Source organism: Phaethon lepturus, unplaced genomic scaffold, assembly GCF_000687285.1.
Source record: "Phaethon lepturus isolate BGI_N335 unplaced genomic scaffold, ASM68728v1 scaffold40493, whole genome shotgun sequence".
Taxonomy (NCBI): domain Eukaryota; kingdom Metazoa; phylum Chordata; class Aves; order Phaethontiformes; family Phaethontidae; genus Phaethon; species Phaethon lepturus.
In genome coordinates, this window is record NW_010531892.1 from 1 (window position 1) to 14,350 (window position 14,350).

A 14,350-nucleotide genomic window follows, 5' to 3' on the forward strand; every position below is an offset into this window, starting at 1 on the left:
CTGGCCGTGGAGGAGGTGACGGACCCCGACCTGGTGCTGCACAACCTGCTGCGAAACGCGCTGCTGGGTGTCAGCGGTGCCGGCCCGCCCCGCAGGAACACCGAGCTCGTCAAAGTCATGGGCCTCTCCAACTACCACTGCAAGCTCCTGGCCCCCATCCTGGCCCGCTATGGTATGGATAAGCAAACTGGCAAAGCCAAGCTCCTCACAGAGATGAACCAGGGAGATATCTTTGACTGCTCCCTCTTGGGTGACCGCGCCTTCCTCATTGAGCCAGAGCATGTTGAAACCATCGGTTATGGAAAGGACCGCTCTGGCAGCCTCATCTACTTGCATGACACTCTGGAAGACATCAAGAAGGCCAACAACAGTCAGGAGTGCCTCATTCCTGTCCATGTGGATGGAGATGGCCACTGCCTTGTCCACGCAGTCTCACGGGCACTTGTTGGCAGGGAGCTCTTCTGGCATGCTCTGAGAGAGAATCTAAAGAAGCATTTTGAGGAGAATCTGAGTCACTACAAGGCGCTTTTCCATGACTTTATTGATGCGGCAGAGTGGGAGGACATTATCAACGAATGCGACCCTTTGTTTGTTCCTCCAGAAGGTGTGCCAATGGGCCTTAGGAATATTCACATCTTTGGTCTGGCCAATGTGCTTCACCGGCCTATCATCCTGTTAGACTCATTAAGTGGAATGCGAAGCTCTGGAGATTATTCAGCGACGTTCCTCCCTGGTCTGGTACCCCTAGAAAAATGCATGGGAAAAGATGGGATGTTGAACAAGCCGATCTGTATTGCATGGAGTAGCTCAGGACGTAACCATTATATTCCTCTAGTTGGAATAAAAGGTGCTGCTTTACCTAAACTGCCTAGGAAGCTACTTCCTAAAGCCTGGGGGGTTCCTCAAGACCTCATCAAAAAGTACATCAAGTTAGAGGAGGACGGTGGTTGTGTTATTGGAGGAGACAGAAGTTTGCAAGATAAGTACTTGATGAGGCTTGTTGCTGCAATGGAGGAGGTTTTCATGAGTAAACACGGTATCCATCCCAGTCTTGTAGCTGATGTACATCAGTATTTCTACAGAAGGACCGGTGTAATAGGAGTCCAGCCTGAAGAAGTCACTGCAGCTGCCAAAAAAGCAGTGATGGACAACCGCCTTCACAGGTGCCTCATCTGTGGGGCCCTTTCTGAGCATCATGTTCCTCCAGAGTGGCTGGCTCCTGGGGGGAAACTCTATAACCTGGCAAAAAGTACCCATGGCCAGCTAAGGCCTGACAAAAATTACAGTTTTCCCCTGAACAGTTTGGTGTGTTCTTACAACCCCACAAAGGATGTGCTAGTACCAGATTATAGCCTGAGTAGTTTGACTGCTTGTAACTGGTGTCATGGTAACTTAGTGCGTCGTGTTAGAGAAGATGGATCTGTTTCATATTTGGATGGAGACAGAACTAATACTAGGTCTACAGGTGGTAAATGTGGCTGTGGATTCAAGCACTACTGGGAAGGTAAAGAGTATGATAATCTCCCTGAAGCTTTTCCTATTACTCTAGAGTGGGGCGGAAGAGTGGTGAGAGAGACAGTCTATTGGTTCCAGTATGAAAGTGACACATCTCTGAACAGCAATGTGTATGATGTCGCCATGAAACTTGTGACCAAGCACTTCCCTGGTGAATTTGGTAGTGAGATTCTCGTTCAGAAAGTTGTCAACACAATATTGCATCAAACTGCCAAAAAGAACCCTGATGATTATACCCCTGTAAATATTGATGGTGCTCACGCCCAAAGAGCTGATGATGTACAGCAGGGACAAGAGCTAGAGTCACAGCTTCCAACCAAAATTATTTTGACTGGACAGAAGACAAAAACTTTGCACAAGGAGGAGTTGAATATGAGCAAAGCTGAAAGAACTATTCAGCAGAACATTGCAGATCAGGCTTCTGTAATGCAGAAACGGAAAAGTGAAAAATTGAAACAAGAACATAAAGGGCAACCTAGGACTGCTGCTCCTGGGGCTGTTCGTGAGGGGCCATCATCTGCACCTGCCACACCAACAAAGACCCCGTATTCTCCAACATCTACAAAAGAAAAGAAAATTCGAATAACCACAAATGATGGGAGGCAGTCAATGCTTACCCTAAAGTGCACTACCACCTTCTTGGAACTACAGGAAAGCATAGCAAGAGAATTTAATATTCCTCCATATTTGCAATGTATTCGCTATGGCTTTCCTCCTAAAGAGCTTCTGCCTCCCAAAGAAGGCATGGAAAACGATCCCGTTCCTTTGCAGCATGGTGACAGAATTGCGATAGAAATCCTCAAAGGTAAGGAGGAAGGCAGGCAGTCTGCTTCAGCACACTCGGCCCATGCTGTGAAGCATGAAGACGTTGCTGTGACTAGTAAAATCTCATCAAAGGAACTGCAAGACCAAGTCGATAAGGAGATGTATTCCCTGTGTCTTCTAGCAACACTAATGGGTAAGGCTGACTTCAAGTTATACTTTAAAATTGTATTTTTAAATAGAAGATAACATTTTTCAAATTTAGTTGCATACCTATATTTTTTTTTTATTTTCTGTAACCATGGAGAAGATTAGTTCCTTTATTCCTCTATTAGAAGAACATTTAACACACTGTTAGTGGTTTCTTGAGTGTTGTGACTTTTTAAAATGCATATACGAGATACTTGTTCTTTCTTCGTTATAAAGTTCTCGTTTAAAAATCGTTGTTTAGAAGTTGTTGCATTTCCTCTGCGGTCTGTCTCTGTTTTTCTTGTCTCTCATTAGGCATGCACATGTGATGTGTATGTGTGTGAGCTACATGCTCTCTTTTTTCCTACATCTCCCTCAGGTTTCAGGAAATAAATTCAGAGCAGAGGTGAGAAGGGGACACTTGAGTGTTTGCTCATTGTAAGTTTGAGGACCAAATTCTCACCTTTGTAGTAGGATGAAGTCCTGGCATTTCTCCCCACAGGGAGTTGTGCTGGTTTAAGCAAATCAACACAACATTGTCTCTTTAGCTAATCTGCTAATTTTTAATGAAGATCTGGTGTTTTTAAAGAGCTGTGAAAAGTGTTATTTTGGAATGTAAGCGGAGGAGAAACTGGAAGAATGTAAACACAGATTTGAATCCCCAAGGTGGACATAGTGTTGCAAAGCTATGCTTATAAATTGTAAGTCATGTAAATCTGAATAATTCAAGATGAAAGGACTTTTCTCAGGTGCCTGTGGTTTTTAGTTTCAGATTTGGACTCGGGAGACTTGGACCTTCATTTGTGTACTTTCTTCATAAGGTTTCACAATTCTTGCTGCTTACTGGCAGGAAGTAGAACAGTAATTATCATACATTTAGCTCTGTGAACCAGTTGAATAGCAATGTTTACAGGTTTGTTTTTTTTTTTTTTGTGGGAGCCTTCTCTTTTGCTGGAGGGATTTGGTGTGGCTAAAGCATGTGATGTTTTAGAAATGAAACAATTACATAATCGGAGAGTGGTATGTCAGAAGTTCATAAAGCAGAACTTTGATTCATTTCTAAGCCTGATTGTTTACTCCCGTGTCTCTTGCAAGATAGTGTGCTGAATCACTAGCCACCTCGTCACACTGATATTTACACCGCAGTTCCAAAGTGCAGGAAAAGGTTACGTTTAAAAGCTGTCTTAATTTTGAGATGAAGCTTAAAAGAGTGCTTTCCTGTTTTCAGGAAATACTGCTGAAAGTGTAATTCCTGGCTTACTTTTAAAGCATATCAAAGTTTTTTGTATCTCAGTTACTTCAGCATTAAGGTGTGTAATTTTTTTACAGGTACTTATCCATAAACTGTGAGCTGATCTTGTATTCAAGAATCAATTTTTGTGTTTTACTCTCACTGCTGTTAGATTCTGCTTTTGAAGCACGGGTTAGAATAGAATTTACCTCACCCTTCTCTGACTGCATCCATTTTGCATTACTAATAGAAGTAAAAGTGGCAGCAAATCATAAACCAACTAGTTGTAACAGCTCATGCAGCTACTGAATAAAATGCTGGTTTTATATAATAATTTTTCTCATCAGGGCTTCATTTTCCTTTAAAGATAGTTGTGGAAAAAATCTAAACAGTTGACTATTTACAATTCTGATTTTTTTTTTTTTTTTTTAAATGGAGAAATAAACTCTAAGGAACTTCCTAAGTCCTTGCACTTTCTTAAGCGTTGGGGTGGCAGTTCCTCAGGGTGGTACATTCTGCCTTTTTGGGACGAGAAGCCTCAGTGTTTCTCAGTGACATTTCTGTACCTCTAAAAAACAGTGCTGCAAAGTTCTGAGAGCTTAGCCTGCATGCTCTTGCTTTAACTTTGTTCTGCTAAAAACATTCATCTAATACAGTCAGATTAGAATGCGTAGAGGGGAGATGCTGTTGAAATAGCTCACTATGAAATTGTGTCTTCAAACATGTATAACTATTCATTCTGGATGCTTAAAAGCTTTTCTTTCATACAAGGTCTCCTATAGGCTGACTTGATGCTTCTTTTGTATTTCAGTTACTAGAATTTTTCTTTTCTGGCCTCAGCAAGTTAACTTACTAAAATATTAGACCATGTTCTGTAATTTTTCTGTATATAATTTAAAAATAAGTCCTGGGAAATTAGATGCTGTAATTTCTGGACCACTTAACATATTATGCATGTTTTTTTGTAAAGCTTTTTCCTCTTTTTTTTTTTCTGTTCAGCTCAAAATACAGAATTTGATAGGGAAATGACTAAACGAATTGTAATTTTACATTATCATGGTTAAAACATTACATTTTTAAACAGATTTAATTACACCCATGCAGAAGCACCCTGGATACATGCAAGCCAAGTATTGATCGGTTTGTTTTGCGTTGATGAATTCGTCAATGCACAAGAAACCAAAATAGCCAGTTTTAAATTTAAATGTATTAATTGATACCAGGATTTGCTTGGAGTTAAACAGCTTGTTTTTAAGCCAGCTGTAGTTCCCTGTAACCTATGTTTATCAACTGAGCTTTTGATTTGTTTTGCACTTCTGTGTGTCCTCTCTACTGTATGAAGTGATGGTCTTGGGCTTCCACTGGTGAAGGTTAGTCTGCACCTGCTCTTTCTTTGCTCTTTCTCATACACTGTGAGGCATGCTTGTGGGTAGGATAGTCTTCATTTGTTGCCATACTTTAATGTTGTGGGGCTGAGGTCTAGTCTAAGGGAGTATGTACTGGAGCGGGAACATTTTGGAAAACATAATCTCTTTGATGAATGCAGTGTCTTGAGGGAGTTTTTAATCTACCTAAATGATCACCCAAATTAACTTGTGACCTGTAAACATCTTACTGCCATGGTAAACAAAACCAAAACAAAGAGTAAAACCCAGCTAGCAACAAAAATGTGCAAATCTCAAATGTAATTTAGTTGAATCACACACACTAGTTTCTCTGATCTGGGAAAGTCCAGTTGTAACTGTGCATTTTTTTGGTGTTCCAATCAGAGTTCTCTATCAAAACAGCATCGTTAGTTTGTGTTTCTTTCACTGGCTGATGCTTTTGTTTTGTGAGCCCTGCTCTTCATACTTTTCTGCATGTAGTCCTTGTTAGTGTTGCATAAAAGGCTATCTAAACAGTGATGCTTCTCTTGTGCAAGGTTTGAAAAATCATGCCCAGAGCAAATAGGGAATCTTTCTTTGGAGAATGCCACTAATGTGTAAAACTGGGCTTCTAAAAGCCTGGTGGCTGTCTTGTGGAAGGGAAGGGAGCCCTTCGAATAAGAACGGATTGCTAGATGCAGGAGTATAGGAGTCCTTAGTATGGAGTCAGCCACTGTGTGGCTGTTGGCTGTGGCCTCCCCATGCTTCAGCAGACTGACAACTGTATGCTGTTACTTATCAGTGCAGTGGTTGTTTTGATTCCTGAGGGCAGTATTTAAACCATCAGAAGGACTTGGAGGAAAATGAAGAGTGATGCTCTGGAGCCATTGTGTATAGGGATGTGCATTTCAAAATGTAAATGAGCATAAGGATGCAGGGTAGGAGTGAACCCCTTCTGAAATAACAAAACCATTAGTGTTATCAGTAGTGATTGACCTCCCTCCATGCAGCTGTATGAAGAAGAGCAAAAGCTGTGGCAATAGTGGGGAGAAGAAGAGAATGCTCCTTTTAATTTTAATTTTTTTTTAGTGGAGTCAGTGAGAGCTGGAGAGGAGCTTAACATTTGTTAGCAACTCAGTAGACAGAAGTTATCAGGATAAAGTCAAAAGACAAGACCTCTTTCTTCAGTAGATCATGGAAAATAAGAAAGAAGTGTAGTTGGCTTGTTGCTTAAGTGTCCTTGCTAGGAAGTGAAGGCCGAATCTGTGAGCTTGATGTGCAAATGAATGCAGTGAACCAGAGCATATATGGTTCAAGGTAATGCATTTAAAATTAATCAAACTATGGAAGTCTTCCGTCTTTTAAAATGTTTAAAGACAAAACATTAAGAAGATGCACTTTACCTTTTTAGAGAGAATGGGGACTTGAATAACACCTGAAGTGGAGAGGTGAGCGACAGAATCCTTCCAGTAGGGAGATGGAGGAGCAGGGGAGAGTAGAGAGTCCTGTGCCTGTCAGGGAAGGGAAACAGAAGTTGGGAGAGTGGCTTGAAGGGTTTCAAAGCATCACATGGTACATAATGCCACTGTCACAAGGGTGAAAGATTTTCACACCTGAGGCAGGTGGGATACGAGAGTAGCTACAGTTACCCTGTGGGATGTGCAGTAAAGGAAAGGGATTTAGATGTACTCTATAGATGTGCCCTATATTCAGTATGTGGAAGCTATTAAAAATAACTTTTTACTTTTTCTTCTTAACAGCAAGCAAAGTATTATTGGTGGGTAATATTTTACAGCCTCACACATTCCAGCTATTCCAACTAGTAAGTGCATCCAGTTCACTTTAGTTGATGATTCACATTCTCCAATTTTAATAGAAAATTGAGACATGGTTATTGAGATTTTAATGCCTAAAGAAGGGTGCAATTTCTATTTAAAGTATCTCAGTATGTTCTCTGTTTGATATGAAGTGGAAAAAGCATTTTTTTCTGAAAATGTATACATGCAGTAGTTGTTTCTGCATCAGTAGGATGGAATTTATCAGTACTTTTTGTTTGCACTACTTTTACAGCTACATCACACGTTACTTCTCTGAAGCAGGTAAGTGGTTAGCAAAATGAGAAAAAAGGTATAGGTAAAAGTGCAGTTCTGAACTGAGTTAGCAGGTGCTGTTAGGTCACTGATATTCTGTCATTGTAGCCTCATTTTTCTGTACTTATTAATTTCCTTACATAGTCTAGTTTTTTTTTTTTTCCTCTCAGCGGCATTTAAAGTTGTCACATTTCAACGCCATTTTTAGCATCTTTGGTAAATGCCAATTACACAGGACTGCTGGGCCTCACAGTTGGTATTTTGTTTCTAACTCAAGAAAAGCAAGGTACAGACACAGCTTCTATACAGCTGCCTGTGTGGATGTTTGTATCTCGGCTACAGTATAAAGTTTGCTGTATGGCAGCCATGAAATTTGAGATCTGATTTTTGAAAAGGTGTAGGGATATAGAATAGAATTGAGGTTTTGATGTGCAATGGTATATGCTTGAACTTTGGAAGTGTGTTACTAATTTTCTAGTTTTGTGTTGAAAGCATGGGTAGGAGGGGAATGAAGACTTAGGTATAGGGCCTGGCAAAGAACCAGAAGCTGTAGCTTGGATCAAATAAAATTTGGTAATTTTTGTGCTATAACGTGTAGGATATTTGACTGCAGACAGTGTTATGTTTTCTTGAAAGTTTCTCAATGTCCTTGGCTCCTGTTCTGTAAATTTGCAATGAAAATCCAAATTCTTAATTGCATAGCAGAGAGTAAGGATTCAGCTTTTAATTCAAGGAGTTACATTTTCAGCCATTTTCTATAATGTTAAAATATGACTGTTTAATTATAATGATTATATTTGATTTCTACAGGAGAAGATGTTTGGTCTTATGCAAAGGGGCTTCCTCAATTGTTTCAGCAGGGTGGAGTATTCTACAGCATAATGAAGAAAACCACAGGTATTTTTTTGTTTTTATTCCTTGCTTTCTCTGTTTTGAAATCTTTACAATTGTAAATTGGTATTGAATCATTTGTAAGCATAAATATATTGTTATTTTATTATCATGGTACATTTTCCTTTTAATAATATTTTAGAACTCCTTATGCTCCCTCAGAGAGCCTAAGACTAAGGAATCCGAGTAAGACTAGTTCATTTGCCTTAAATCTCTTCTGAAATTTTCTCTACAACCATACATCTCCATTTAAACTTCTTGAATTGTACAAACAACTCTGATAAGTCAACTGATTTCCTGCCCTGTGACCCCCCTGCCCCAACCCTGGAAAGATCAAACAGCAAATCATGGGACCTATTCCTATTCTATTTTAAAACACTTACTGCATAAGCAGTTCGTTTTTCTAGTGTGTTTCTTAGTAGGTATTTTATACAGGGGTACTGCATGTTTTAAATTCAAATGATTGGTTAAATTTGTTTTTCATATTCGTAAGATTGTTGTTCAAAAGCAAAGCTATCCATCCCCTTCTTGCGTTCATAAATGCCGCATCTTGGACTATGTGTAGAATAACCAAGCAAGTAGTTAGAGTATATTTGATTTGTAGGTGGCTTTACAAATACTACCTACAAAGAATATCTGTTTCTTTAGAGAAGCAAGTACTATTCAGTTATTTTCTCTCATTTAAAGTTTACTGTCTTATTGAAGTCTTTGCATTCATAGTTTAGCTCCTGTGGTTCCATCTATGATAATGATTCCTTTGGTGCTTTCTTACTGTTTGGGGTTTTTTTTGGGTTTTTTTGTTCCCCCTTGGGAAGTTTTATCAACCTTAACTTAATCTTGATTATATTTTACCACATAATTTCTGTTCTGTTTGCAGTAATTAAAATATGTGGTATATTCAAGGCCCACTACCTGTCGCGGAATTATTGGCCTGGGTAATAGAGTTAGTATGCAACTGTCTTACAGCAGATCTGTTTCCTTTTAGTTTTCTTTCTTTTACTATGCTTGTACAGTAAAGGCTGGTGTATTGTTTGTGGCAAGTGAATTAGTTTAAACGGTACCTGGTGGAAAGGGCATTTTGAGCTGATTAATGACTAGCCAGAGTTGAGAACCGGAAATGAATCCAAGCGGTTTTAACCCAGCTGGTCATAAACTCACAGAAAATGCCTGACTTACACTGTCAGTTGGCAAAAATTACTTTTAAGAAGGCTGTGGGAAATGATGTTCTGTATTAGAACACTATGGCATTTCTGTGTGTGCAGCTATTTTACAGTACCTTGGTAGGTAGAATTACCATTTCAGCATTAACATACTTGTATGATTTTAACATTTTATGAAGTACTAACTTTCCAGATTAAACAATTACAGTGTGCAACAATCTAATTTTTTTTTTTCACTTAAGCTCCTCACATATTTTAGTTAATGTAATAATGCAACTATTATACTAGACATTTGGAACAAATCTTTCTATCAAGTGTGGGTACTGTTAACTGAAATTTGATTTAGTATATATCTTGTTTGAGATCTCATGTTGAAATTTCAGGATTGCAGTTTCAGAGGCAATTTTGGTCTATCTTAGAAGCTGTTACAGCTGTCTTGCAAATGAAGGTTGAGCTAGTAAATTATGTAGTTTAAAATATGTTCTTCAGGCTAAGTTAGACAGATAGGTGTTTGGGGTTAAATTTTGTTCTGTGTGTGTTTTGACTGGTTGGTTATTGGTTCCCATGGATATGTAAAGAAAGGAGCTATGTGTATGAAGTTCACTAAATAAAATCTCATCTGTAGATTGTCTGCAGCTGTAAAAGTGTGTGAATCAGAAGCTGTGGATGATGAGTGAGACTGCTCAGTTGGTTCATCGGTATAAAAACAGTTTAATAACATTTTCAAATTATTTGAGTGACCTTTTTCATTGATGCCCAGAGTACTTGTTTTGACTGCATTGTATTTGATAACATAGAAGTAGGATTTGCTTGTTTTGTTTCTTCCCTTCTGCTTAATTTCTGGTGGTTTTGTTCAAGAATTGTAAGAGAATGTGAAGAAAAGTCCCATTAATTTACCTATTTCTGGCACTAATAGCTAATAGAACCGAAGAGAGTTGTTGCAGCCAATTTTTCATCTGCAGATAGCTTTTAACACACAGAAAGCCATTGTCACTAAAGCGATACCTTACTGCTTTTACCACAACCTGTATGGAACAGAGTTGAAAGAGTTATTTTGTATTTTACGATGATAAACTGGAAAACCGAATGTTGCCCATTTTTGACACAGAGCAGCTTCAGAACTTAAATTTGTCTAGTGAACTCTCAGTTTTAGCAAATCTGTCAAATTATAAGTGGGGCAATGAAACAAACAGCAGATCAAAAATATTATGCCTCATGTTTGTTTTGTAAAAGTTAATAGTTATAATCATCAGGACTACTAAACATAGCTTGAAACACTTTTGTTTATCTAGCAACGTGTCCTCTCAGAAGATGACAAATAGCAAATTTGAAATAGCAGTTTTACACACTGAAATCCTACTACAGTTCTAAGTAGTATGGAAGTGGTCTTAAATAGTACTTCTCGAGATAGTCGGTGATTTGAAATGTGCTCTTTGGCAGTTATCTGGATTTGTTTTGTTTGTTTTTGTGTGGTTTTGGGGTGGTAGTGGTGGTGATAGGGTTTGGCTTGCTCTGTGTTACTGCAAGTGTATACTATTTCTTTAACTTCTGTTGTATTAGAACTGCAAGTCCCGGCAAGGTGGTTATTTTATCTAGTCATACTACAGTCCCATCTCTTCATTAGAATCACCGTAGAAGGCAGCAACATCTTAGGGATATACTGTGAGTGCTGTCATGTGGCATACAAGCCTAAATTGTTTTTCTTTAATAAAGAAATAAAAAATAAATTTTCCACAGTAATAAGTTTCAGTGTGTTCGTTTTTACATACATGATGCAATAAGTTTAAATACAATAATTACTGTGTATTCAGAGCATGCCTTAAAATATTTCAGCACTTTGAATAACTTTTTCTATCTTTATAGGTTTGGCTGATGGCAAGCACTGTACTTTTCCACATCTGCCTGGTAAAAATTTTGTGTACAATGCAGCAGAAGACAGGTTAGAGCTCTGTGTGGATGCTGCTGGACACTTTCCTATTGGTCCTGATGTTGAAGAGTTGGTTAAAGAGGCCTTAAGTCAAGTGCGAGCAGAAGCTACTTCAAGAAGCAGAGAAGCAAGTCCGTCGCACGGAATGCTGAAGCTGGGTAGTGGTGGAGTAGTGAAAAAGAAATCTGAACAACTACATAACATAACTGCATTTCAGGGAAAGGGCCATTCCCTAGGAACTGCATCTAGTAGTCAACAACATGATCAAAGAGCCAGGGAAACACCACTTTTAAGAAAGCATAGCACAGAAACAGACTTCAGTCCTTCTGCTAAACTTGAGCCTTCTGTATTCACAGCTGCTTCTGGTAATAGTGAGCTTATCCGAATTGCTCCGGGAGTTGTGACAATGAGAGACAGCAGGCAGCTTGACCCCACTTTGATTGAGGCACAGAGAAAAAAGTTGCAGGAAATGGTCTCTTCTATTCAGGCTTCAATGGATAGACATTTGCGGGATCAGAATACAGAGCAGTCAGCATCAGTTGATCTATCTCAAAGAAAAGTAGAGGCAGTGAGTTCAACTGCTAAAACTGGGAGCTCTCAGGTTGGCTTACCCGAATCGTTTTCTGCACCAGGTGGTACTGAACACTTGAATGCTGAATCAACTGATGGTAACATGGTGAATTCTGTGGGAACAACATTCCCTGCAAGGTCTAAAGCACAAAAGGGAAATTCTGTTGAGGAGCTTGAGGAGATGGATAGTCAAGATGCAGGAATTGCTAATGCAACTGAGCCAATGGATCATTCTTGATAGGTTAAAATCTAATAAGGGTAGAAGAAATTACTGTTCAAATGTAATGTTTATTGGCTGGGCCACACAAAGTGATTAGTTATTAAATCTTGTATGTATGTCAAAGATTATATCATCTTATTCAGTGCATGATAAACAAATGTGTGATTGGCAATAGCTTTCAATATTACCATACTGCTGCCCAGGCTGGCTCTGTTACCTGTAAATTAGTTATTAGGAAATGCACTGAGATGAATATCTGCTGTAAATGTGGGTTCTTGAAAATTCTTTGTAATTTTTAATTCCTTAAAAGTCTTAAAACTTAAGCCCATGCAAGGTTTTTACCATGCTAGTTTAAGGTTACTGGAAAGGATAGAACAGGCAAAACTAGAAATGTGACAAAGTTAATCCTGTCCCACATACTTAATTCCACTCAAAAATACACTATAAACATGAGTTACACATTAATTTCAAAACCAACTGAAACTAAACTTCTGCTAAATTTGATAATGCAGCATATACAGTACTTTAATTACACTATGCTGGCACTTCATCCAATTTAAAAACTTTTTCATTCATACAGCTGTATATGCTTGTCAAATCTTGGAATAAGTGTCACTTTAGTCAATTCTCGATTTCTGCATATTGTCTGTTTAAAGCAAGTTAGAAAAAAGGCTACTTAGTGTATGATGAAGATAAAGTGAATGTGGTGTGGTTATGCATGGCTGTCTGAGCCAACACAACCATTTTGGTGCTCTGCTAGTAAGCGATAGCATGTTTTTATTTCCTCCCAAACACCAAGCTGGCCAGATGTTGTGCAACTTTTAATACAACTACAGGAGAGAAGAAGTTGGCAATTGTAAGAAACAACAAATGTTCAATGGCAAATCCATTTCTTTTAAAAGACTTTGATTACTGGCTTTGGTTAGTAATGGCAAAAATGAAATAACAGCTGTTCTCTTCAGAGCAAATTAACAATTTATTGGAAGGAAATGACTCTCTTAACATACGTTATCCTAAAGTGTTCCGTAATAATTGAGCTTTTGGAAGCTCACTGTTTACTCCATGGAAACAAGGAATACATGCTGTTTCAGTGTCTATAAAGACTGCCCACGTCTGTTAGCCTCACTTCAGTTTATGGTGCGGATTTCCCTGCATCACATAATATAGCTGGTATCCACTTAAGTAGCGTGTTCATCAGACCTGCAGTGCTAGTTCTTAAGAAGCAGCCGTTGTGCTTGCTCCCTAAGGATGGAATGTGTATCTGATACTGCATTTTGCTTCCTATCTTCGTAGTCCTATTTAAGTGCACTGTTGTTGCTTCCTCTAATGGTAAAATAACATTGAATGGATGAAAGATGTTAATACAGCTTCAAAGGAATTAAGAGCATTATAATATTGAAGTCTGTGTTTGTGCACATGTGGGTTTTTACCAGGTCACAAATGTTGTTTGTATTGTATATGTTTGAATTCAAAAAAAGTCTCCTCACTTTTTACATTTCTAATCACTTAAACAGTTCTGAGCATTAGTATGATAAAATGTCCCATGAGGGGGGATTTATTTTTGTATGTAAAAATTAACTGAAGCAAGTCACCTAAAGAATAGCCCCTGTTTTGTCAAGGTAAATTAAAATGTTGGTTAACTTTTTATGTAGAGGGAATAAATATTTTATGATATAGTACACTACTTAAGGTAAAAAAATAAGAGTCACCTTTTCACAAATAAATGAAAAAATTTAAGATCTCAAGTTGCTAACCTGTAAATTAGCGATTTGGAAGCTTGGAATGTATGAAGTAATTTGGCTCACCAGAACTGACCTTGCTGATGCACTGATTAACTGGCAGGGCTTATTCAATGAGAAACAGGATGCACATGCAGCAGCTGGAAGCCTGCCGTGACTTCTGAAAACATTTAGTCTCCCATGAATCAGTCTAGCTGTCTGAAGGCTATTTCTGTATAGAAAATGTTGAGTAGAGGCTTGTGCTTTGTCACAGTGCGAGGTTTAGAAAAACATAGCAGTGGCATGTTCCTGGGAAGGAGTTTAAGTCAGGAGAGGCTGAGGGGGAGGAATCGCCTGGATCTCTTGCATTTTAGACAAGGTAACTATCACTTAGACACTTTTAACCTTTTCTTTAGAAAAAGAAGTCTTCCTCAGCTGAAAAAAAAATAGGAGCAGTGTATATGAGAGCATTTTAAGGTTGAAATAAAATGAAATATTTGTTGCACATCATCCTTATTTCATGGGAAGATGCTTGCTGCTTTCATGCCTTTCTGGTAAGACTACAGAAGTTTGTGTGCCTTTTACTGCGTAAAGAGGAAGGGTTGGTTTAATTTTGACACACTTCCCATTTCTAATTTGACATTTTTCTTCTTATCTAAATAGAAGCAGACACAGATAATAGCTCTGTTTGACTCACCCGTAATGTGACCTTG

General features: G+C 38.6%; 1 protein-coding gene across 1 annotated transcript; it reads left to right on the top strand.

Moving 5' to 3' along the window:
- Positions 1-3: 3 nt before the first annotated feature.
- On the top strand, positions 4-12,572 carry VCPIP1 (valosin containing protein (p97)/p47 complex interacting protein 1; the record flags this gene model as incomplete). Its single annotated transcript, XM_010284702.1, has 3 exons — positions 4-2,473; positions 7,962-8,048; positions 11,066-12,572. Coding segments are annotated over 3 exons (3,429 nt in total), but the record flags the coding sequence as incomplete, so codon positions are not given.
- Positions 12,573-14,350: the final 1,778 nt, after the last annotated feature.